Source organism: Osmerus eperlanus, chromosome 6, assembly GCF_963692335.1.
Source record: "Osmerus eperlanus chromosome 6, fOsmEpe2.1, whole genome shotgun sequence".
In the NCBI taxonomy this organism is placed as follows: Eukaryota; Metazoa; Chordata; class Actinopteri; order Osmeriformes; family Osmeridae; genus Osmerus; species Osmerus eperlanus.
Genome location: NC_085023.1, coordinates 2320681 through 2344425, shown reverse-complemented (window position 1 = coordinate 2344425; position 23745 = coordinate 2320681). Strand labels below are relative to the sequence as shown.

The following is a 23745-nucleotide window of genomic DNA, read 5'->3' as shown; positions in this document are numbered from 1 at the left end:
ACATTCCTGGATGTGTGAGATGACTGGAAGTGTGACTGGTGTGTGTGTGTGTGTGTGTGAGCAGCATCAGTAATGATCCATGAGGTGTAATCTGTGTCCAGCAACACATCCCTGTAGACCCATCAGCACCTTCATCCTCCCCAGGGATCAAGCCCTGATCCTGGGGATGATTGGCTAGGAAGAGGACAGACACCAGGTCCTGCATTCTCACACACAATCAAGTCTCGGTCATCATTTTTTGAGGATATAATGTGTGTGTTCCCTAATCTGTTCGTCTATCCCCTCCTCTCCTCTCCTCTCCTCTCCTCTCCTCTCCTCTCCTCTCCTCTCCTCTCCCCTCCCCTCCCCTCCTCTCCTCTCCTCTCCTCTCCCCTCCCCTCCCCTCCCCTCCCCTCCTCCCCTCCCCTCCCCTCCTCTCCTCTCCTCTCCTCTCCTCCCTCCCTTCCTCTCCTCTCCTCTCCTCTCCTATCCTCTTCCCTCTTAGTATTAAACTACCTGGTCTGATATTCGAGACACACTGTCGACGTTCTGGACCTGAGTAGAGAGAGACTTCCTGCTGTCAGTGCTGTTCCTGGCCTGAATCCACTCTTTGGGTCTCGGACCGCGCCCGAAACAGCGGCAAGAGAACGCCGCTTTGAACTCCTCTCGGAACTTCCCTGAGGGAACAGTAGCACACTTCCTTTGAACACACAGAATATTCAAACAAGAGACTTGGATGCTGTCAATATACCTTAATGAGTTGGAATTATGCAGGGATGTGTTTGAACTATTCCTCTGCATGAATACTCAAACCACCTCTTTACTGTTATCAGCCCAGGCCTGGTTCAAAGACTAATCATTTCACACTGAACAATTCATTATGAGAATGCAATGATTAATACTTCATGAATTCAACTGTAAGTAACTGACTGTAAGTAAGTGAGGGGCAATTATAATTTCGACGTTTCATCTGTAATGTAATTCAGATTCATGGTTAACTGGATAAAAGAGGTTTCTTTTCAATTAGCCTTCCATTCATCGAAACCGTGGGAGGCATTATTCTCAAACAAAGGACCCACAACACAACTCAACAAGGTCTGTAGACTAAGGACCTTCCATGATTGCAGACACAGGATCCTTTCTACTACAGGTTTCTCAATCAACACATCAACTGCAGTTCAGTACCGATCTTCCCCTAAAATAAGATTATAATTTATTCATGGAGGAAAGTTTGGACTGTATGATCAAGCCCCAGGCTGTCCAGCAGATGGCGTGATAAAATCATGAGACAGACGTTCCTCTGATCCACTCACCACTTAGGAAGTTATAGATGATGGGATTGGCTGCGCTGTTGGCGTAGATCAGCCAGTGAGAAAAGGTGAACCAAGCGTAGACCATCTCTCTGTCGTTGGTCTTCTTGAAGGTACCAAAGACCCTGATGGAGAACAGGGAAGGAGTGACCAAGAGATGTTGGAGATTGAGAGGCTAGGGAGCAGGGATTTGTCAACACAATCGGGGGATCAGTCTCTCGCTACTGCATTGATTGGAGTTTGTTGGTCTATAGCCTACTAGGGTCCAAAACATAGAGGGTGGATTTGATTGATATCTATGTGTGCACTTTAGGCACCGTTTCGTCAGTGCAGTTATCCATGTTACATTTACATTAAATTTACATTTAGCAGACGCTCTTATCCAGAGCGACTTACAGTAAGTACAGGGACATTCCCCCGAGGCAAGTAGGGTGAAGTGCCTTGCCCAAGGACACAACGTCTTTTTGCACAGCCGGGAATTGAACTGGCGACCTTCAGATTCCCTAATCGCTCAGCCACCTGACTCCCATGTTGACTCAAATCAAGTGCACCCCAAGCATTGCGGCCTGGGCCAGGCCCGCTGCTGTCCCACTCCCTGACGGGGGCTACCTCTTCATGATGTTGAGCAGGCTGATGGGCAGGTAGCACAGAGCGAAGACCAGCAGCACCACCATCAGCATGCGTGCCGTCTTCCTGCGCGCTCGGATCTGCTTGATCTCCGCCGACACGGTGCTCGTACGAACCCGGACGGACTCCCCCGGGCCGCCCGCCTGGGCGGAGCACTGCAGAGACCGCCACTTCCTCTGCAGCACCGACGACGTCCCCGGGATCTGCAACCACGGACAACAGGACCTGGTCAGCCTGACTGACTGACTCACTGATTGACTGATTGACTGACTGATTGACTGATTGACTGATTGACTGATTGATTGACTGATTGACTGACTGATTGATCATCTGGCTGACTGATGAGTTGATTAATCAGTAATTAATTAATTCATTTAAATTAATGAGCAACACAAATACACTTGAGTCATGTATTCATTTAGCCAGACCAAGCAGATATATTGAGCCAGCACAAATTACAAAGAGAAAGGAGTGTTTGTATTCATCTCTGGAACAGCACAGACTCCGCACCTGTTGGCACCACAGCTTGTGGCAGATCTGGATGTATGCCAGGACCATGAGACACAGAGGAGCGAAATACGTCACGATGAAGAAGCAGGTGTGATACACCTTGGGGTAGATCTCGGCTGAGGACAGAAGGAAACAGGACTTGGTTTGATGACAACAGCAGCACAGGGGTACACTGACTGCTACAGCGGTTATTCAAGTCAAATTGGCTATTGAGGAACAATTGGACAGGCGACTTGGAATGAAGTCACTCAGCAATCAATGATTCAGCCATCAATCTGTTCACCAGTCAAACTGTTTTTATCTCGCTCTTTTCCTCATTCAGAATTGTGTTTGTGCGATTTAAATGCTGTAGTCATGGGAACAAAACAAAACCCCATCTTTGATAAAGTGCCCCACTGCAGCATGATATGAGATATGAATATGAATGATATGAATGATCAAGTATGCAATTGGGTTGTCTCAAATATGAATGAGTCGGACTTTCAAATATAAATAACTTCAAATTATGAAATGGCAGAGGAAATCTCTGCATTCAGAGTGAAGGTCTTCCAGATCCCTCCAGACGCCAACATTCAAACTCGTCAATATTGGTCGAAGCCAATGGTTCTGCTGGTTTCGCTTTGAGCATCAGTTTCTACCGAAAGGATTTTATTACGTTGTTGGTATTCTTAGCACATTCTATCCATTAGCTTGAAGTGAACGGGGACAGAGGCAGAATACAGCTCACAGCATGGCGACCGAACACACAGAACCCCATGTCGACATTTGAGGACCTTGGAGCTCCTGAAGGCGCTTGTTAAAACTTGCCGTTAATGTGCTTGAACTGATGCAGTGGTTTTGCGTTACCAAGGGCTGCATGATGCAACTGTTGCAAAGGCTGCACAGGGCTGGGAGGCTGGGAGGCTGGAAGGCTAGGAGGCCAGGAGGCTGGAAGGCTAGGAGGCCAGGAGGCTGGGAGGCTAGGAGGCTGGGAGGCTAGGAGGCCAGGAGGCTGGGAGGTTGAGAGGCTGGGAGGCTGAGAGGCTGGGAGGCTGAGAGGCTGGGAGGCCAGGAGGCTGGGAGGCTGGAAGGCTGGGAGGCTGAGAGGCTGGGAGGCTGGGAGGCTGGGAGGCTGGGAGGCTGGGAGGCCAGGAGGCCGGGAGGCCGGGAGGCTGGAAGGCTGGGAGGCTGAGAGGCTGGGAGGCTGGGAGGCTGGGAGGCTGGAAGGCTGAGAGGCTAGGAGGCTGGAAGGCTGGGAGGTGCAGAGTGTGGACGGTCCAGAGGTCAGTCCAAGTCTATGATTTCAATCTGTTGCTCCTGAGTTAATGTCTGACATGGTTTTTGTGTGAGTTTGCTTCCAGTAATCACACTGACGCCTCCTGATCTGACACCCTCTAAAGGCTTGTCTTGCTTCTTCATAAGTCTGATACAACCTTCCACCCCTCCCCCACCCCACTCCCCCTCTACTCCCCCCACCCCTCCCCCACCCCACTCCCCCTTTACTCCCCCCACCCCACTCCCCCTCTACTCCCCCCACCCCACTCCCCCTTTACTCCCCCCACCCCACTCCCCCTCTACTCCCCCCACCCCACTCCCCCTCTACTCCCCCCTCCCCTCCCCCACCCCACTCCCCCTCTACTCCCCCCACCCCACTCCCCCTCTACTCCCCCCACCCCACTCCCCCTCTACTCCCCCCACCCCACTCCCCCTCTACTCCCCCCACCCCACCCCACTCCCCCTCTACTCCCCCCACCCCACTCCCCCTCTACTCCCCCCTCCCCCACCCCACTCCCCCTCTACTCCCCCCACCCCTCCCCCACCCCACTCCCCCTCTACTCCCCCCACCCCACGCACCACTGCCAAGGCTCGCTGACAGAGAGAGATCAGGATTGACAGCATCTGAAAGCGAAAAGGCTTTCAGGGATTTCCATTGCAATAGAAGAGCAGTCTGCTTGTTAGTGCTCAATGAAATGCCTGTAAAATGTATACATTAGCAGGATTAAAGGGAGATTACACTAGAGGTCTTTACAGAAGGCTTTTCTAACTGCTCTACAGGAATCACTGTGTGAAACACAACACCCAGGTCATATCTGATTTTAAAAGGATACATTTTGAAGCTGTATATATTTTAATACTGTATTTCAGTCTTTGGAGAAAGCTCATATTAAATACTGCATATTTCAGTATATGATGAAAGCATCTATAGTAATGCTATACAGTTCAGCTGGCTCCAGGATGGTTGTTGGACGGCTGGTCCAGAGAGGCACTGCAGACCTCTCCTCCAGAGGACGATCAACATATCAAACATATATATCAAATCTCATTAGCATTTATAAAATATTTTTACCCTCTCTTTGGGCAAAAAATCCATCATTGACATTCTGATTAAATTGCTTCAACAGCAACACCTGGGCAGGCAAGAGGGGGTCAGTCTGTATGAAGTGTCTGGGGAGGTTGGTCCTGCTGTTGGGGGGACATCTCCTATGCTATTCTGTTATTGGTCGGCGGAACTTGTGACATAATGCTCCAATGGAGGACGTCCTGAATACAACAACCAGAATTCAATATTGACATTGCGTTTGTCCGATGATCATTTACAAATTTCCCCTTCAGTTCTCTACCACTGGCTTTGCTGTAGGCTAAACGTTGGTCAGACTGAGGGTACAGTGGGATTTTAGAAAATACATTTAACTTGCAAATTATGAACTACTTTTAAGCACATCACAAAATAATTACATTTTATTAAAGCCTGGCCGGTCCTGAAGAGGTTGTCCAAACTTCCGATTTTCAGATTTATGTTTCCCTTTTTAATTGAGCAGTAGCTAGCTATTGCGTTAGCCAGTTGGCTTGAAGCAGCCAAGCCCCTAGCACTGTACTGCGCAGGACCAGACAAGCCAAAAGTTGGACATGGCGCTGACCAGATCTCAGTGTGCCACTGAGCACCTTCCATAGAACGGGACGCAATCTCTCAACAGCTTTGACGCTTGGTCAGATTAATAACAGGTCTACTGTAGCAGCCCTGAAGAACTGTTAAACTAAAGAGAATGGATGTGCAGGAGAGCGGTGCTAATATGGGTAACAAAGCAATTAGGGGGGTGTGAAGGGGGTCACAGACCTCGACGCAGACACAGAGAGGAAGAACATCTAGAGGATTTCTGTCATAGACATCCCACAGATCGAATTATGCGACGGATGGGGGGAATAGGCCTATATGATGATAGTGTGGTAGCCTATTTGTTTCTTATGAAAGATGGGATTCCAATAGGTTGGTTGGATTATTGCTTATATGAACATTAGAACATAGTATAACTTTATCATAACACCTAGAGATAATTAGCCAACTAGTGTGAAATAACATTAAACCTTGGGTTGGTTTTCCTCCTTCCAACTTTTGGAGTCACCAGCATGTAAGTTTACCAACTGACTGTAAAAGTACTAAATATTAAAATCGATGACTCACAGAAAATGTTGCCTGGATGTGTTTTAGCCCTGGGTTAAACAGAAATGGATACACGTGGGAATTTGCACTCGAAACGGTTTGAATACTTATGTTGGGTATAATGAGTAGTCCCTTTCCACAATTACATACGTAGTTCACAGTTTACAGCAGATAAGGTAGTTTGCCCATAAAGTAGCTGCTGCAAATTTACGACTTGCAGTATACAGCGTGAGAGTTTAACCCTATCATCGCCTGCTAACCACCAGTACACCAATACACCTGTATACAGGTTAGTACAGAGGGAGCCAGCTAACCTCCAGTGTCCAGGGCAGACAGGTGTAGTCCAGGCGTTCCCTTACCTCCCCAGTGCTCGTCACACACGGTGAAGAGGCTGGTCTTGTTGGTGAGCTCGGGCATCAGGCTGCTGCTCTCCATGACGACGGCCTGGGGGATCATGATGATGCAGGAGACCAGCCAGATGAGCAGGATGCTGCGGCGCGCGCGCCTGGCCGTGCTCTTGAACATGAGCGGGTGGCAGATGGCGTACCAGCGGTCCTGCGCGATGCAGCTCAGGGTCAGCACCGACACCGACACGGAGATCGTCTGGGGGGTAGGAGGAGGCAAGGGGGGGTGGGAGGAGGGGCAGAAGGTGGGAGGGGGGGGTGGAGATAAGGGGGGGGTTGAGGGATGGGTGTTTGGAGGAGGGGCAGGCGGGGCAGGCGGGGTGGGGGGTGGAGGGATGGGTGTTTGGAGGAGGGGCAGGCGGGGTGGGGGGTGGAGAAAGGGGGGGTGAGAGATCTGGGTTGAAGGTAAATAGCCTCTCGGTTCATTATTCTCACTGATTATGTATGTGGTCATTTACTCATGCAAAGTCACACACACAGGACTCTGGTCAAGTGAGGGTGATATAGCCTCATCAGTGTCCACAGCCGAAAGGGCTGAAACATGCTCTCTAAACGTGTGGATCTGCCTGGCGAGGAGGCTAGCTGTCAGGGGACTGATGAGGCGGCCATTCAGCTAGATCCACACCCTGGTGTGTGTGTGTGTGTGTAGGAGGGGTGGCGAAGAGGAAGATATTGAGAAGATGAGCTGATGGAGGAGAAGCGTATGTGCGTGCGTGTGTGTAATGAATGTAATGTGGCTCGATGAAATGCTAGTTTTTGCCTGTGTGTTTGTACACAGCAATATTGATCAGTGGGAAAGTCAGGGAACGACACATAGATTGCTGAATGTTCTTTAAAAGATGTTGCGACAAAGGCGACAGATTAGAAATCCCTCATACACACCTACAGTACATCAGGTGAGGCGTGACTGATGCAATCTAAAACATGTATTCGGTTATCATCAAATCATGTAAGATGGGAGATTAGCCATGAATAAAAAATAAATAAAAGGTTGCCGTATTGTACAGAAAAGGTGTGTCTTAGGTTTAGTGAATAGGTTATCTTTTCCAGAGGAATGCAGCTGTTCACTGCAGAGAGCCACAGGTACAACATTTGTGTAATAAGTAGTGTAGATGTACTAGGGCACCATCTCTAGCTCTGGGAGAAAAAGACATAAAATATTCCTCCATTCGGGTGTAATTATTGAGTCATTTGTCTGGTGCCTGAAACCAATCACATACCCAACGTTACAAACGGTGTGTGTAAAATGAAGTGAATAATTATGGATGGAGTAAGACAACCTCATTTCACAAGGCCCAGATGAAGTCCACCGACATGGTGATTCAAAATGACATGATTTATGGGGGCGCTCAACATCCACCCCGGACAGCTCTGTGTAGAACCACGACAGGATTTAGAACAGGCTGTCAGTGCATCTCAGTCTGGGGTTTCAAGCACACCTGAGCCATGCAAAGCCGATTCAATGGGTAGAGGAACGTACCTCAAGTATGTACTATACACAAAATATATCCAATCTTGTAAAACTGAAACAAGTGGAAAGAAAGTGGAACTTATTGTTGATAAATATGCATATCTACCAATAATTGCGTGTATAACATCTTTCACTGATTCGATTCATGTAATTGATCTGGATGAAGGAGAATCAAATCCAAGTTCTTCATGGATGTCATGTCCCAGGGTACCACAGTGTCTGCGTCCAGCCGGCTGGGCTCAACACAAACACAGCTGTGCCAGGGCCCTCCCCTCTGACACACCATGGGGGAGGAAGACAACGCCCGTTCTAACATCGTCTTTTCACACGGATGAATGTTTGGACATGACTTGCCAATGTGCAATTTTGGTACTATTTTCTATGGGTATTCCCTTACAAAGCAGGAAACCGTATTTTGACTGGTGGTCACTATTTAGTCACTATTTAGGCTGGTTGTAAGCATTGTGATGGAGAGCTATATAGCTCTCCATCACAATGCTTACAACCCTGCAGTGTCTCTTGAGTGGAATTTATTAGATTGATACATCATTCATACCCATGGGAAAGTAATGCATGCAATATTATGCAGAGCATTCTGAATAAGAAGCCCAGAATCATTGATGGCAGTATTGTAGGGCCCCGGTCCCCAGTCAAAAAGGCTTCATGCACCTACATATTCTTTCTATTCAAACTGAGGACTTTAACAGCCTTGATTGAATGTGTGTTGTCTCTGAGAGAGGGCAGGGTACATTAGGGTGTGATGGGTTAGGTCTTTAAAGGATGATCAGTGTGTCCAATCAGTCATCCACACTCTAAAGAAAATTATAGTGGCTCAACTTAACTAAAAATTAAGGTAACAATTTGCATGGACTTTTTTAAGTAGTTCCAACTCAGCCATTATTGAGTAAATTCCGTGATTCTTTTATAGTCAGACTAACTCAATTATTTAAGTACAACCAACATGACTAACAAACTTAATTAAAGTAAATCTACTTACATTTCCTGAAAATGTTTAGGTAATATTAAGTTCTCAAATTATTTAATTTAGGCCATTTTAACTTATTTAATTTGCTTCCATTCTATTCAGAAATGTCCATGCAAATTGTTACCTTAACTTTGTGTTAGTAACTTAATTCATTTTAGCCAGAATAAAATACACATAGCAATTCCTTTTTTATGATCATACATTTTATTGTAACAGCAAAGTAAATTCATAAATTATATTATTATAGTGTTATTTTATAACTTATAAACAAAATAAACATGCCTGCTTAGACAATCCCCTGAATCCAGTGCTTCATTCTCTGTGCATGTTAAAGAATACAAAAAAAACACACCATATACCATGTGAAAAGGAATACATAAATTAAATGTTGCTGATGTTGGAAAAAGAAATTAAAATTGCTATATGTATTCTACATGGCGAATATAGAGGCATGTTTTCCAAGGGACTTGGCATTGTAAGTAGGTGTAAGTGCCAACTATCAACAGTACAGGTGCTGTTTCTTGCACAACAAAACATAACAGTGCAACATATCCTGTTGAATTTGAGGACAGTCTAATTCTTCACATTTTAGCACAGCAGTTTACTTTTGAAAGACATTACCTTTGGACTGGCTTTCAGCCCATCCAGCTCAAGTAATATCTTTTGAAATACCTCAAAAGTATTTTTCAGTTATTTTGGGTAGCTGAGGTTGAGTCCGTACATCAGCCCCATTAGCAAGGCACAGGCTCTGGGTACGTCCAGGTCTTGCAGGACTTCTGTTCCCTCAATGAAGATCCTCGCGCTGGTTGGATCAGACATGGTGGCACCTCTGGATATGACAATCGTCATCACTTCATTGACAATATCCCCACCATCCTAGCATAAGTAGGTCAGAATCAATGTCAGTGTTTTAGTCATCATATTTAAAATCAAGAGTAACACAAAGTACAGTGTGTCTGAACTTTAGTGTCTGAGTTACCTATACCAACTGCTCTTTGAAGAGTTGAAGAGAGAGATACACCATTAAGCCACGGATAGCAACCTCTGTCCTTTTTTCCACAGAGTCATCCTGTGAATAAGAAAAAAAAATATGCTAAACTGCTCCTCTATGAATTTGGGCTTTTAATAATTACATCCCTTGGAAAAAAGACCAAAGAATGTGTGAAATTGTGTTTCTGTCAAATTTCTCAAAAAGTCCAATATTCACTCTCCAGTGAAAGTGAACCAACACAACATCACCCATACCAAAAGATGTTTAATTCAAGATTAATTAACCCAAAATAACCTACAAAAAACAATGCTCTTCACAAGATAACTAGCTAAATGGTAAGTTCACTACTTTTTATTCAATTGTATAGCATGTAAAGAAAAATGTATAATAGAACATTGAAAAACGTAACAAAAAACGGACAAAAGTGACAAAAACATCTGGGAAAAACGTCAGGAAAAGTGACAAAAACAGCTTTAAAAAAACGTCACAAAAGCGCAGAAAACTATTGACAGATACTTCGAAAAAAGTGACAAGTGTCAAAAAAGACGACCAAAACGTATTGATTTATTTTACATTTTGACCCACAAAAAGTTGCAGGTCGATGGGGAAGACAACACAAGGGTTAAAACTTAGAAATCTGCTTGCAAAAACCTGCACAGAAATGGGCTTTTTTCTTACTCCATGCTTTTTCAGAATGCAAACATTAATGGCAGTTCAGTGCCAACATCGTTAAACTACCACTGCAAACAAAAGACACAAAAGACTGCTCTGAAGCACCCTAAGCATCTGAAGCAAGAGCACGTGCTCTTAAGACCCTAGCTAGCTAAAAGTATGCTAACTCAACAGTTGGTGAATTAGCTTAGGACAAGCTACAACTGAAATTTTACCGTGTGAAACACGGGAAAAAAAATGGAAAACACAAATTCTGTATACCGGTACTGATACAGTTAGTACATGTTGCAAATGAAACAAAGAAAGATACTCACCAAGACGCTTTTCTTGCAAACTCCCGTTTCTCCCGCTCGTATTTTGTCTTGTAGAAGGCGTGGTCAAGCAGCAAAACATGTCCGGGCAAGTTCAGTACTGAACTAAGCTTTTGAAAGACGCTCAGAAGAATGACAAGTAGCACTAACTCAATCATTTTCTATTGTTAAGAAAAGGTAAAAGTGTTCGTTCATAATCGATATATATATTTAAGTTAAAACACTTTTCATTATTTTAATTTTGATCTACTTCTTAAAATAAGTTATCAATTTACTAAAACATGTATATGTAACAAATTAAAATTGTTATGCTGTAAAAGCTCATGATTTTAAGCTTTACTTACTGATCCCATGAATTATTTTTTAGAGTGCAGAGCTTCACTCTGAAAGACAGGAAGTGAAGCATTTAGTTATATCAAAGAATCCCATGCTGGGCCAGGGTAACTGCACACCGTGGACATGGGGGACGTAGCCTCTCGTGTTGCAAACAAATGAGCGAAGTAGGTTCAGGCATGGCACTCGGCCAGCGCGCGGCATATCACCCATCGCTGTGTTCTCAGCCCATAGGCTTAGCTCGATAGGCGGCGCTATAAAGTCGCACACATGTGTTCTGCACTGCTGCCACCCACCACCATCCCCTTCTCCCCCATGTTGTCTGTCTGTACTCCCCATTGGGGGATTTAATTTGTTGCTCCCTGCCTCATGTCATGCATGTGCAGTGAAGGGAGCGCTTCCCCATGTACATCCATTCCACCAATGTTGAACCATTTGTCATGTGTATGAATAAATGGTGAAATCAATCACGTGAGTGTCTTGACTGAACCTGAATATGTATGTGATGGAAACCCTTGGGATTTACATAGATCAACATGACACTCTACAAATATAGGAGCTTGACTGTGTAATTTAATTTAACTTAATTTTAATTGTGATTTTGGAAACATATTAGGTCTTTCTGCACCTGAAGTGAACAATATCCACTGACTGGAACATTACCCATGACATGACTGTGGCCAAACAGCAACAGCGTGCTCGCACCCACAGTCTTGAACCCCAAATGTTAAAAGAACTATGATAATGCTTACTGTACAATGTTTTATCCGACCTTATCCTACCAATGGAACCGTGTACTGTATGTAGTCCTGAATACAGATATATGCAGAAGTTATAACATTAAACAACGGATATGATTTATTAAAAAAAAACAGTAGACCCATGATAAACAAGTCTTTTCATTTCCTAGGACAAAAGTGTACAGGAAATGAAACGAAGCCATTGTGTGATAACACTCAGGATTAAATCAAATTGATGTCGCTATCATTGTGAAGTAAGCTATAATTAAACATGTATCATTGAATGACTGTCCACCGAACATCTCCTATTCCATGTTCTTTCTGTTCTGCGTGCTGTAGAGAAAACTAAAGTCTTAATAAAGAATGATTTTCGGAATGCTGTGTATGTACCATGTCTGCTCTCTCCAGGCCCCAGCACATGGACCCATTCTGACAATCATTCAGATGAAGCAACTGACTTTAAGTGGTCTTGTAGAGTGATGGGCCTCGGGTAATGACTGTAGACTCGTCCTCTTAGGCTGTCACATGTTCAAGACCATAATCAGAATGGTCATGGTCTTAAGCGGTTCTTAAGCGGTTCTTAAGATAGATTTGTTGGACCAGATGGGATTTGTTGCACTTGTTGGTTAGTTATAACTGATTTAACTACTTGTACTCGAGGATCATGTTGTTTAATTGTAATTACATGCTCTTCTGGTTCTACCCATTGGCTCTTATTTGCTTTTCACAATGTATGCTTCATGTTTTGGCTACCCACATTGTTTTTGGGGTTATGTCGTTGTTTATGATCATTGACCTGTGCACCTTTTGTAAAGCTCTTTGGATAAAAGTGTCTGCTAAATGACTAAATGACTACATGTAAATGTGCTGACATCCCTAGGCTGACCTATACATGCAGGTGAGCTGGAGCATTTCAGATGTGTCTCCATAGCTTTCTAACATTTGGACGACCGTGCCAGTATTTGAGACGGTTTTGCCATTTAGAACTTGTCACTGTAAAAATGTCTGTCCGTGAACTGACATTTCTCTGGCAACAGTATGTCTGCGCTGCTCTTTCACCGTGTATTAAAGGTTGATCTGTGGATTCTGGAGAGGCTGGATCAGTCCATGGCTCGGGATCGCCGGAGAAGACTGAGAAAAGCCTGGTCTGCATCTTTCAGATCCCCATGTGGTCCAATCAGGCTTCTCAGTCTGGTTGGACTCCCTCACACAGACGACTACTGACTGAACCATTTACTTTCTCTGCATTAGAGAAGTTCGAAATTTTGAGAGAAAAACAAATTTGGTTGGCAGAGAGTATTTTATAGACATTGGTGATAAATGTAAATGTTCGGTGAGTGGTAGCATGGTAGCCTGTTGCTGTGGGGAACCAGTCCACAGGACACACAGACAGGTGGGGTGATGATGGTTGTGACTGTGGGTCTGAACAACCCTGCTGTCAGGCCAGTACACCTGGCTATCATCAACCTTTCCAGACAAATAATAAAAGACTTCTTTATTGGGTCAACGTCATCCTCCTCTTACCTGTAGATAAGGTAGAATTTTACATAGAGTGTTCCCGAAGAACCAGGTCTCGGTGATATCCACTACCAGGCTCGCGGGCAGGCAGGTGATCGTGACCAGCACGTCAGCGAACGACAGATTCACTATGAAGTAGTTGGTGACTGTGCGCATGTGTCTGTTCTTCCACACTGCGAAACAAACTGAAAACACAGAGAGAAAATCGCGCGGCTGCAGCTCGCAGGAAGACAGAGACTCACAGACGCACAGCGCTGGCCCGCCAGACCGCGGCAGGATGGTTTGGAGAAGTGAACAGTTGATGAAGAATCCCTTCGGCTTCTCCCAGCACTTTCACCGCAGTGAGGGCTCCGCGTCTCGCAGTGAGACGTCACTCACGCACGTACAGAAATGCATGACCATCAGCATGCTCCAACAGCTGCCCTCATAGACCGCGTCTTGTGCATGTGCAAAAAAGGATGGTTTCCACCCCCCCCCCCCCCCAATCACTAGTCTTATTCAGCAAGTACATTAGAAATAATTTACAATGCTGCACTGTGCAATGTGTGAGGAATATTGGTATCTCATAAGGGGCCCATTAAAACATGTATTTGCATGTATTTAAAAACAGAATTTTGTACTTAAAAACGACCAATTTCAATAGTTTAGATGCAATAAAACAATAGGTTAATGCTGATCAGGATCCTTACAGAATGCCATACACAATAGCGTACCAGATAATCTATACAGCAGGCTACAGACTACACGACTGAAACCAATTTATATCAGAGGGTCTTCAACCTGATGATGAAAGCACATTCTTGTACAAAGGCTACAGAATAAATGTTCTTCACTGACCGGAATAAAAAAAATCGTTCTTAAATGGATAATTAGAACACAGGTTCCAAATTAACTGATCCAACGGCATATCACCAGCTAAATTCATCTTTTCTGAATGACGCTCCTAACATTTCCTTTCAGGTTTTGAGGTTCAAATGATGATTAAAGGTTTGCAGGTGAAGGGGGAAATTAGACAAAACTGATATTTCATAAATATAGTAAAACAATCAATTAAACTTACCAAGTGTGTTTCCAACAAGAGAGACAAAAAACACAACAATGTATCCAACGATAAGAACCCATTCATACTGTTTAGGATGCAAATACTCTCTCCAAATGTACTTTAAAAGTTCATCGTCATCATCGATGTGTTGGTTAGGATGCAGATCCGTGCTGTTTGGGTGGTTTGCGGGCGTCGAGCATTCTCCGCAGTCCGAGGTTACGGTGATTCCAGACATATCTAAAAATGTTAAGATTTGAGGTGTCCTTATACAGTGTCCTAACAGCGGTTGGCGCACTTAAGTGCGACTGGCCAACAGTGTAACTGGGAGAGCGCGCTCCGAATTGATTAGGAATCGATGTGTGACGAGTTGCTTCTCCAGGGGCAAGGCGCGCAGCCAGTGGCCAACCAGAAATCTCCAAGTCCAGCCAGGGACATCATGTGTGTTTTGGAGAGATACCGCAAACCCATTTATAAATTCCTACTTTGAATCACCGTCGGATAATAATAGGTAATGTAAAATACGTAACTAATGATAAAACTTAAATTAGCCTTAGACCAGGACACAAAGACAATACATGCATATATTAGCCTACTATCTTTAGAATACACTGTATAAAGTTATATACACTACGCATGTATTATTAATATATTATAATGCATTACCATATCCTAATGAAACAGCAATATGAAATTCTCCGTACGTTGAATTTGTTATATTTGATACCGGAGTGTGTCTTGAAAATAACATCCAGTTTCTTGTCACTAACCACTGTAATACTGTTAGAACTTTGCACTTATAGTCCTTGATTATTTGCTGAACTTGCTACATGCACTGTTTTCATATTGTTTGTTTAAAAGAGTCTGCTAAATGAGTAAATCTAAACGTAATGCACCATTCCACTTTAATATGGCCTACTGAAAGGCCAGTCTGGGAGTTTTAATGTACACATAATTACGTATAATAAAGTATTAATTTAGAAGACGCGTTTATTTTTAGCGACAGACAATGAGAGAGGTTTTACACCTGCAACGTCTTGATCTGCAGTCAAATGCTCTATGAGTTATACCCTACCCAGGGGTGCTGTGCTCTATGAGCTTTACCCTACCCAGGGGTGCAGTGTTCTATGAGCTATACCCTAACCCAGGGGTGCTGTGCTCTATGAGCTATACCCTAACCCAGGGGTGCTGTGCTCTATGAGCTATACCCTAACCCAGGGGTGCAGTGCTCTATGAGCTATACCCTACCCAGGGGTGCTGTGCCAGACATCCTTTTGGGGGCCCCCTCCTCCCTCCTCTGTTTTTTGATTCAACACATTTTCATTCTGGGCTGCGTTTCCCGATAACGATGGATCGTAGCAGCAACGATCGAGCAAAATAATGAAACCATCGATATTTCTTACGTGCGTTTCCCAAACATGCTCGTAAGTAGGATAATCCATGCGCTTTCAAGAGATACGAATTTTCAAGAGACACTTTAGCTACGGTGACTTTGGCAACGGCCCGTAAAACTAAAGGCCGATATATGCTTCTCCGTTTTCCAAAAAACGGACACATGTGAACGCCCTCCTCTACGGGGAACGTCCTATTTCGGCCTAAAGGCCGATATATGCTTCTGCGTTTTTCGAAAAACGGACACATGGGAACGCCCTCGTCTCCGTGGAACGCCCTCTACGAGCTCTCCGTCAGCCCTCGGAGAGCCCCGGAGAGCTCGACGTGCACCTCCTGAATTTTCTAACTATCCGTCGTAATTTCGGAGAGCTACGGAGACCACCTTGGCTGTGATTGGTCAGTATTAACCCTCGTGCTGCCTTCGGGTCACATGACCCAAAGGTTCATAACGAACCATCGTTGTGTTTACCCAATTTTACCCAATACAAAAACAAATAAAAATAATTTTCTTTTCCTTTACCTTCGCAATGTGGGGGGTCTGAGACAGCCCAACGGTTAAAAGAAAATGCTTCACTTTGTTTTTGTATGCGGTAAAGTTGTCGCAATACGACGGTGGGTCACAATGACTGATGGGTCAGAACGACCCGAAGATAACACAAGGGTTAAGAACCGCTTGCGTCAGGGGTGGGGGAGGGGTTGCCGTGATAAACAGGACGAACAGAATCCTTTGACCGCCATTGCTGTAAGTTTTCACAATTCCTGTTTCAGCTAAACAGTACATGTAAATCAGCATCTGAATTAAAATGTGACGAGAAATGGGCAGTGTAGTTGCTGAAAATGTGAGTATGTTATTGATGAAACGGCTAATTTGTAAATTTTCTCAGACTTCTCGATAACCTAGGTAAATAAACACTCCACGACGACTTACAAAAAAACGTTGCGCCACCTACTCTTCTGGCGGTGAATTGTTTTCAGCACCCACAGCCTACGGAGAACCATAAACGAAGTCTATCCGTCCGTATCCGTACGTATCCGTGCGCCCGCCCATCCGTAAACGGAGACGCAGAAGCATATTTCGGCCTTAAGATTCGTCGTACGATGGATTCTACGACCAACTAAAGGCCGAATTATACTTCTCCGACTCCGTTACGGACAGACGGACCATGACAGATCCCTGTCATGGTGCTAACCTGGATCCCTGTCATGGTGCTAACCTGGATCCCTGTCATGGTGCTAACATGGATCCCTGTCATGGTGCTAACCTGGATCCCTGTCATGGTGCTAACCTGGATCCCTGTCATGGTGCTAACCTGGATCCCTGTCATGGTGCTAACATGGATCCCTGTCATGGTGCTAACCTGGATCCCTGTCATGGTGCTAACCTGGATCCCTGTCATGGTGCTAACCTGGATCCCTGTCATGGCGCTAACCTGGATCCTTGGATGTCATGTTGATTGGCTGCAGGTCATCCCTGTGTGCGGATCATTCCAGCTCCTTCTCGTTTCCAGGTAGCATACGAGCCACTTCCACTTAGCTGTGCAAGGCTCCAAGGTTAGTTACCCTCATGTTATTCATCTGCAGGTTTCAAAGCCGCCACTGTGTGGGAGGAGCCCAGGATAAGAGGTGCTTTCATCTATTATTTATTCTGCTGTGGAATAGAAAAATTGGTCAAGATGCTCTTACTGGTTGCTCTTGTCTTATAAAGGGCGTTAGTGCTCATTCCTGCAGAACAAGTACAAGATAAAGGAACGTAAAAAGGTTAAACCTCACAATTACATTGTGAGGTTAAGGCCTTTCTGTAAATCGTTTGCCGGAGTTTTGACACCACTTAGCGTAGACCCGTCCAGTTAACCTTATTTCCCTTTGAGTTGATTTCTTTTTTCAAACAGGACATACTGCGTTTCCCGCTATGTTACAGGTGAGGTGAACAACCTCAGGAATAGCCTCATCATTTCAGTTTGTTGATTGAGTTATAGTTGTACAACCATAACAAATAAGAAGAGGACGTTGTGACATTTATTGTGCTTAAAATATGTTCATTTTACCCGCGGTCTCAAGTTCCTCCAGAAAACGAAGGGGCTATACAGGTCACAAACCAGGGCAAACCATCACATCCTGGAGCGTGAGATCAGGATTAGCTCAATATCCTTACACAGTGAATGACCTGTCGCTAATTCAAGAGGCTGGATAAAGACCAACTGGAAGAAATCTGCCTGCTGCCTGAAAATTGCCCCCATTACCATTAAGCGACAGTATCACCTTCCAAGCCCTCTTCATGCAGCATCTAGTGTGACCACCACTAATTACATTACAGCATTTATTTTCATTCTAAAAGTGTATGAAGAAAGAAAAAACTAATAATGGATTAACAAATTCCATTATTATCCATTATTTAATTCCATTATCCCAATAATAATAACGGTAAAGAGGATTGCTGTGACTTTATGTTTATTTATGTTAATGGAGAAAGTTCTGGTCTCTGTGTAATGACAGGTGACCTTGTGTCAGCCTCGTTTCATTCACAAGGTCACAAAAGCACTGAACTCAAATCAATATCACGCAAATAAAAAATGCCATCCAATGTGAATTGGGAACAAATGAGTCACAACTTCATACTGACACAGTGTCTCACATCAAAATCCTCACGCACAGAACTGTCCTGTCACGTCTATTCCTGACTGAACAAAATACTTTGACACTTTTCGAAGGCTTTCTTTTTCTTTATTTGACACACTGTTTGTAAAAAACGCACCATTCCCATGAATTGTCCCTTTAAATATCATTGAATTACAGTGACATTACCAACACCAAAGCAGTTTTTTATTGCACTTCCCAAATGACTTGTCAAATAATGACAACATAATTAAAGCTTCAAGCATGTTTTGTGTTTCTCATAACACTTCAACAATGACAACAACATTGACCAATATATGCAGCTGTCCACATATACCATATCTAACCACATGATCTTAATGCATCTTAGTACAAGGACATGAATGCCCTTTCATATAGGGGAAAATGTATTTTTCCACCTGATTTTTCATCAACGTCCTTTGTGTTGTGTTGCTGTCCCAGCTGCTGTGATTGTGAAATGTCCCCTAGTCAGTAGGTCCCATGTATGCATGCATGCATGTATGTATGCATGTCTGTCTGTGTGTCTGTCTGTCTGTCTGTCTGTCCATCTATCTTACTACTTGTTTTTATGAATGAAGTTTCCCACTCTCTGAATGAACTTGCCTAGCTTATTTTCATGCTGTCCGTGTGTAGCTTGTCCATGGCGATTGTGAGGCTCACTGGGGGAGCCACCTTTAGAGAGGAGCGTGGTCTTGGGCTGGCCTTGGGCGTGTGTGTTAGTGGACACAGAGGGCGACGACGGCTTCTTGTCAAACGCACAGAAAGGCTCGAATCGGCTGTAGAGCCGGCCGTCGGCTCTCTGGCTCTGGGAGCGCCAGTCTCCAGACGGCAGATGGGTCCTGGCAGTGTCCTCCGAGCCTGGTCGCGGTGCCCTGGGGGCAGGCTCCTTGTCTGACGGGCTGCAGGGGAGCTCCTCCGTGCTGAAGCGAGGAGCCGATGAGTTCCCTACGTGCGCGGGATGGTTTTTGTTCACGTGTAGCCGAGAGGGAGAGGGGATGGGGCTCCTCTGGTCCCGGTCAGACCACCGCTGCTCCGCCTCGGACAGCACCGTGTCGGTGCTGCCTCCCGGCCCGGGGCTTCCTCTGTCCTTCGACCCTTCCTTCTTCTCCGGTATGTTGAGCAACGAGCGGAGTTTCTTGGAGCTCTTCTTGAGGAAGCGGGGCGACGTGGGGTTGGCGGTCTCCTTGGCATCCCCGTCCAGGGCGGCGACGGACACCGTCCTGGACGGGGCATTCTGCCACATGGTCACCGTCTGGCTCTTCGCGGCCATCACGCTCTTGACGTCGTGATGAGAGACCGACCTCTGATCCTTGTGCAGATTGGGAGCGCACCCTCCGTTGAGGGGGCGGAAGCCGGGCGTGCTTCTCTCCGCCTGCGTCCGGGCGAAGCCGTACATGTGACTGGAGTTCTCCTGGTGGTCTCTGTAGTCAGTGTTGGACTCCGCTACGCTATGACGCTTGTGCCAGCTCTCCTGGGACGGGTCTGCGTTTCTGCCCGGCAGGCCCCCTTTGGCTCTGCCCAGGCTGGCATAGATGGAATGGTGCGACCCCCTGACCGGACTGAGACCCCCGTGACCCCTGGGGTCATCTAGGATCTGCAGGCTCCGCCTCTTCAGCTGGAACTCCTCGAGGCGAGCCCCGCCCTCGGCTGGACTCCACTGCGTGGGGTTGTAATACGGAGCGCTGGGGAAGGGGACGGTGGTGGGAGGGGGCGGACGCGAGGACGAGGAGGAGGTGGTGTAGCTGTTGCTCTCCGGTTGCTCCGGGATGGTGGACTTGAACACAAAGGAGGACCTGAGTCGAGAGGGCATGTAGTGGCCCGCCTTGTTCTCCGGCAGGGGCTCGTACTGGTCCAGGTAGTCACTGGATTCTCCACAGGGAGCGTCGCTGTTGTTGAGGTAAGAGTCGATCCTCCACGTCCTCAGAAAGGACTTGGAGGTGTTCTCCAGCGACGGCATGTTCTGCTTCATACTCACAATCTGCTTGTCGTTGCCGTGGTACGACTGACGCATGTTAAGGCCCCTGAACACCTTTTTCTCCGGTTGATGCTGGTCGTTGGGGAACTGGATCCTTCCGTTGGGGTGGTATCCTGCATCTCCGGCCACGTTCCAGTTACTGGATCCAAAGCGGGGGTTCTGGGGTACGTACGGCCTCTCCTGCCTCTCCCCGGCGTAGCTGTGCCTCTTGAGGAAGTCGGTGTCCTGAGTCTGCAGCTGTTGGATGCGGCCCTGCACGCCCACCCCGGGGACAAACATGGCCGGCGGCCGCTGTTCGAAAGGCTCCCCTTCGCAGACGTCTCGGACGCCCGGCTGCCCCTCGCAAGCCTTCCTGTACACCGTGTCCAGGGTGTGCCTCAGTACATCCCTCCTCTCGAAGGGCTGGCAGGCGGCAGGGGCCTGCCTGGAGCCCCCTGGGGGGCAGAGCGCCGCCGGGACCCTGGAGCGGGCGTAGAGCGTCCGGAACTCCTCGTCATACGACCCCACCAGGCGGCCCGTGATCACCTGCACCATGCTCAGGTGGATCTTCTCAAAGGACCACGTGAAGCTGGGGAGAACGAGAGGGAGACACCGAGACCAGGAGCAAGAGATGGAGAGAGAGAGAGAGAGAGAGAGAGAGAGAGAGAGAGAGAGGAGAGAGAGAGAGAGAGAGAGAGAGAGAGAGAGAGAGAGAGAGAGAGAGAGAGAGAGAGTGAGAGAGACAGAGAGAGAGACAGAGAGAGAGACAGAGAGACAGAGAGAGAGAGAGAGAGAGTGAGAGAGAGAGACAGAGAGAGAGACAGAGAGAGAGACAGAGAGAGAGACAGAGAGAGAGAGAGAGAGAGAGAGAGAGACAGAGAGACAGAGAGACAGAGAGACAGAGAGACAGAGAGAGAGAGAGAGAGAGAGAGAGAGAGACAGAGAGACAGAGAGAGAGAGAGAGGAGAGAGAGAGAGAGAGAGAGAGAGAGAGAGAGAGAGAGAGAGAGAGAGAGGGGAGAGAGAGAAAGAGAGAGACAAAGGACAGAGAGAGGACAGAGAGATACAGAGAGGACGCAGTGATTATCACAAAACCTTGCAGATAGCAAATGAAGCAGGCATTGCTTATCATAACATGCGAGAGGGAAACATCACGTTGGCCACACAGATACTACAAATAAATGGGAGAGGGGGAAGGAGAGGGAGGGAGAGAGGCAGAGAGAGAGGGAGAGGGAGAGTGAAAGAGAGACAGAGAGAGTGACAAAGAGAAAGAGTAAAAGAAAGAAAAGAAACAGAAAGAGAGGAGCCAGTGATTATCATTGTGAGGAGCACTTATTAAAATATGAAACTGAAAGCTGAGAGTCGAGATCGTCTGATGGAGACCATCAAACATCTCTGCAGGAACCAATTATGTTAACCATCTACATTTGATTATATATTGTAATGTATTCCTAGGAATAAGGATGTCATGAGGATGTAATGTACATTAAAAGAGCCTTGGAGCGTAATTATCCTAATAGTGTTAGTTCAACTAATTCTGGCGTATTCAATTCCATAGTACAGTACATTGTCTCTGTCTTTTAGTTATTACATGACCAAACATACTCATCAAACACAGAGCACACGAGAGGAAACCCAATGTGTTGTTTCGCACCTCCCTCACCACATCACTCCTCACTACCCCCCCTCCCCCCTCCACCCCCTTCCCCCACCTCACCTTCCCTCACTACCTCCTCTCGAACTCCTCCCCCCACCCCCACCATCCCTCCAACCCCTCCTTCCAACTCTCCAACTCTCCACCTTCACTCCACCCCCTCTCTCCTCCACCCCCTCCCTCCTCCACCCCCTCCCTCATCCACCCCCTCACTCCTCCCCCCCACTCTCTCCTCCCCACCCCCTCCCTCCTCCACCCCCCCTCCTCCTCCTCCCTCCTCCACCCCCTCCCCCTCCCTTCTCCACCCCCTCCCTCCTCCACCCCCTCCTCCCCCTCCCTTCTCCACCCCCTCCCTCCTCCACCCCCCCCCTCCTCCCCCTCCCTCCTCCACCCCCTCCCTTCTCCACCCCCTCCCTCCTCCACCCCTCCTCCACCCCCTCCCCCTCCCTTCTCCACCCCCTCCCTCCTCCACCCCCTCCCTCCTCCCCCTCCATGATCTCCTTCTCTACCTGTAGGATCCGAACATGACCGTCTCACAGTCGACCAGCAGGAACCTCTGCTGCAGGGCTCCATGGAAGGTGGCCCCGGAGCGACACAGGTAGTCCTGGCCCTTCACCGAGCGCACTCTCATGTTCTGCAGCACACACGGGAAACAGGCAGCTATTTCAAAATTATTTTTCAAGACAAAACAGAATAATTATAATACCACTAATTGATCATTTCTTTTAGTACCACTATTTGTCATTGTATTGCATTCATAGTTTCATTCAGTCACACAGTGCTTTTAAATGAAGTTCACAGAAGTATATACACAAACCATATACAGTAGAATTGATTAAAACCGGATAACAAAACAATCAACAGATGAAAACAATACAATTATAAAGTGTAGGACCAAAGATTACAGTAACAGTACATTGTTTTAAAGAGAATATTGATTGTGAAATCTGCTCGCGTAAAACACTGTAGAGACTGACAATCTTGATGGCTCCTCGTCTCTTGACTCAACACACCTGTCTGTCTCTCTTGTCTGTCTCTCCTGTCTGTGTCTCCTGTCAGTCTCTCTGTCCGGGATCTCAGTCGAAGGAGGGTTTTTATTTGTTTACTCAAGTATCTCTGGAGCTGTTATCAGTTTCGCACCAGTATTTCAAATTCTCCTCGTGTATCCAGTGCCACTATATTTCCACCTGGGAATGTTTTGCCCAGGTGTTCCACATCAAATATGTCAGCACAAACCAACAAGATTCTAACGTATTCCCATGGCAACAGAGCCCATACGCTCACCCTCAGCTTGTGAATGTGAACGTCCTGGCTCTCTGCCATGGAGAGGAAGCTGTGGAGGTGGATGTGGTCCAGGAGCACATAGACGGACACGCCTCGCAGCGAGGCATCCACCGCCTCTTTGAAGATGTCCACGTCCGTGAAGACGTCCATGACGACAGCGATGAGCTGGGAGAAGAAACGAGACGCAGGAGAATGAAGACCATGCTCACACACACACCCTCACACACACACACACCCTCACACACACACCCTCACACACACCCTCACACACACACCCTCACACACAAACTGCGAGGTTTGGAGACGTGAGGTCTGGAGACGTGAGGTCTGGAGACGTGAAGTCTGGAGACGTGAGGTCTGGAGACGTGAGGTCTGGAGACGTGAAGTCTGGAGACGTGAGGTCTGGAGACGTGAGGTCTGGAGACGTGAAGTCTGGAGACGTGAGGTCTGGAGACGTGAGGTCTGGAGACCTGAAGTCTGGAGACGTGAGGTCTGGAGACGTGAGGTCTGAGTGGCTTAT

The 23745-nt window shown here is 46.6% G+C and overlaps 2 protein-coding genes across 2 annotated transcripts in view; both read right to left on the bottom strand.

The window, feature by feature from the left end:
• Positions 1 to 460: 460 nt before the first annotated feature.
• On the bottom strand, positions 461 to 14631 carry hcrtr2 (hypocretin (orexin) receptor 2). Its single transcript, XM_062464562.1, has 7 exons — positions 14330 to 14631; positions 13276 to 13454; positions 6204 to 6447; positions 2427 to 2542; positions 1899 to 2119; positions 1293 to 1414; positions 461 to 656 (listed from the first exon to the last, which is right to left on the bottom strand). Exons 1-7 carry the CDS (start codon positions 14544 to 14546, stop codon positions 487 to 489), a joined length of 1269 nt encoding a protein of 422 aa, XP_062320546.1. The 5' UTR covers positions 14547 to 14631; the 3' UTR covers positions 461 to 486.
• Positions 14632 to 18407: 3776 nt separating this feature from the next.
• The window catches only part of fam83b (family with sequence similarity 83 member B), a 17973-nt gene continuing 12635 nt past the window's right edge, over positions 18408 to 23745 (bottom strand). The window contains exons 3-5 of the mRNA XM_062462984.1: positions 23226 to 23390; positions 22451 to 22575; positions 18408 to 20877 (exon numbers count right to left, since the gene is read on the bottom strand). Of these exons, the coding sequence (XP_062318968.1) occupies positions 18891 to 20877; positions 22451 to 22575; positions 23226 to 23390 (2277 nt within the window). The 3' untranslated portion in view covers positions 18408 to 18890. The remainder of the gene's footprint in view (positions 20878 to 22450; positions 22576 to 23225; positions 23391 to 23745) is intronic.

Excerpts from the sequence above, each read along its gene's own strand:
- hcrtr2 (XM_062464562.1), bottom strand. The coding sequence starts at position 14,546 with ATGTCTGGAATCACCGTAACCTCGGACTGCGGAGAATGCTCGACGCCC. Across the intron at positions 2,543-6,203 it reads GTGTGACGAGCACTGGGGAG|CCGAGATCTACCCCAAGGTG; the intron begins GTAAGGGAACGC and ends TTCTGTCCTCAG. Across the intron at positions 1,415-1,898 it reads CTGCTCAACATCATGAAGAG|GGTCTTTGGTACCTTCAAGA; the intron begins GTAGCCCCCGTC and ends GTTCTCCATCAG.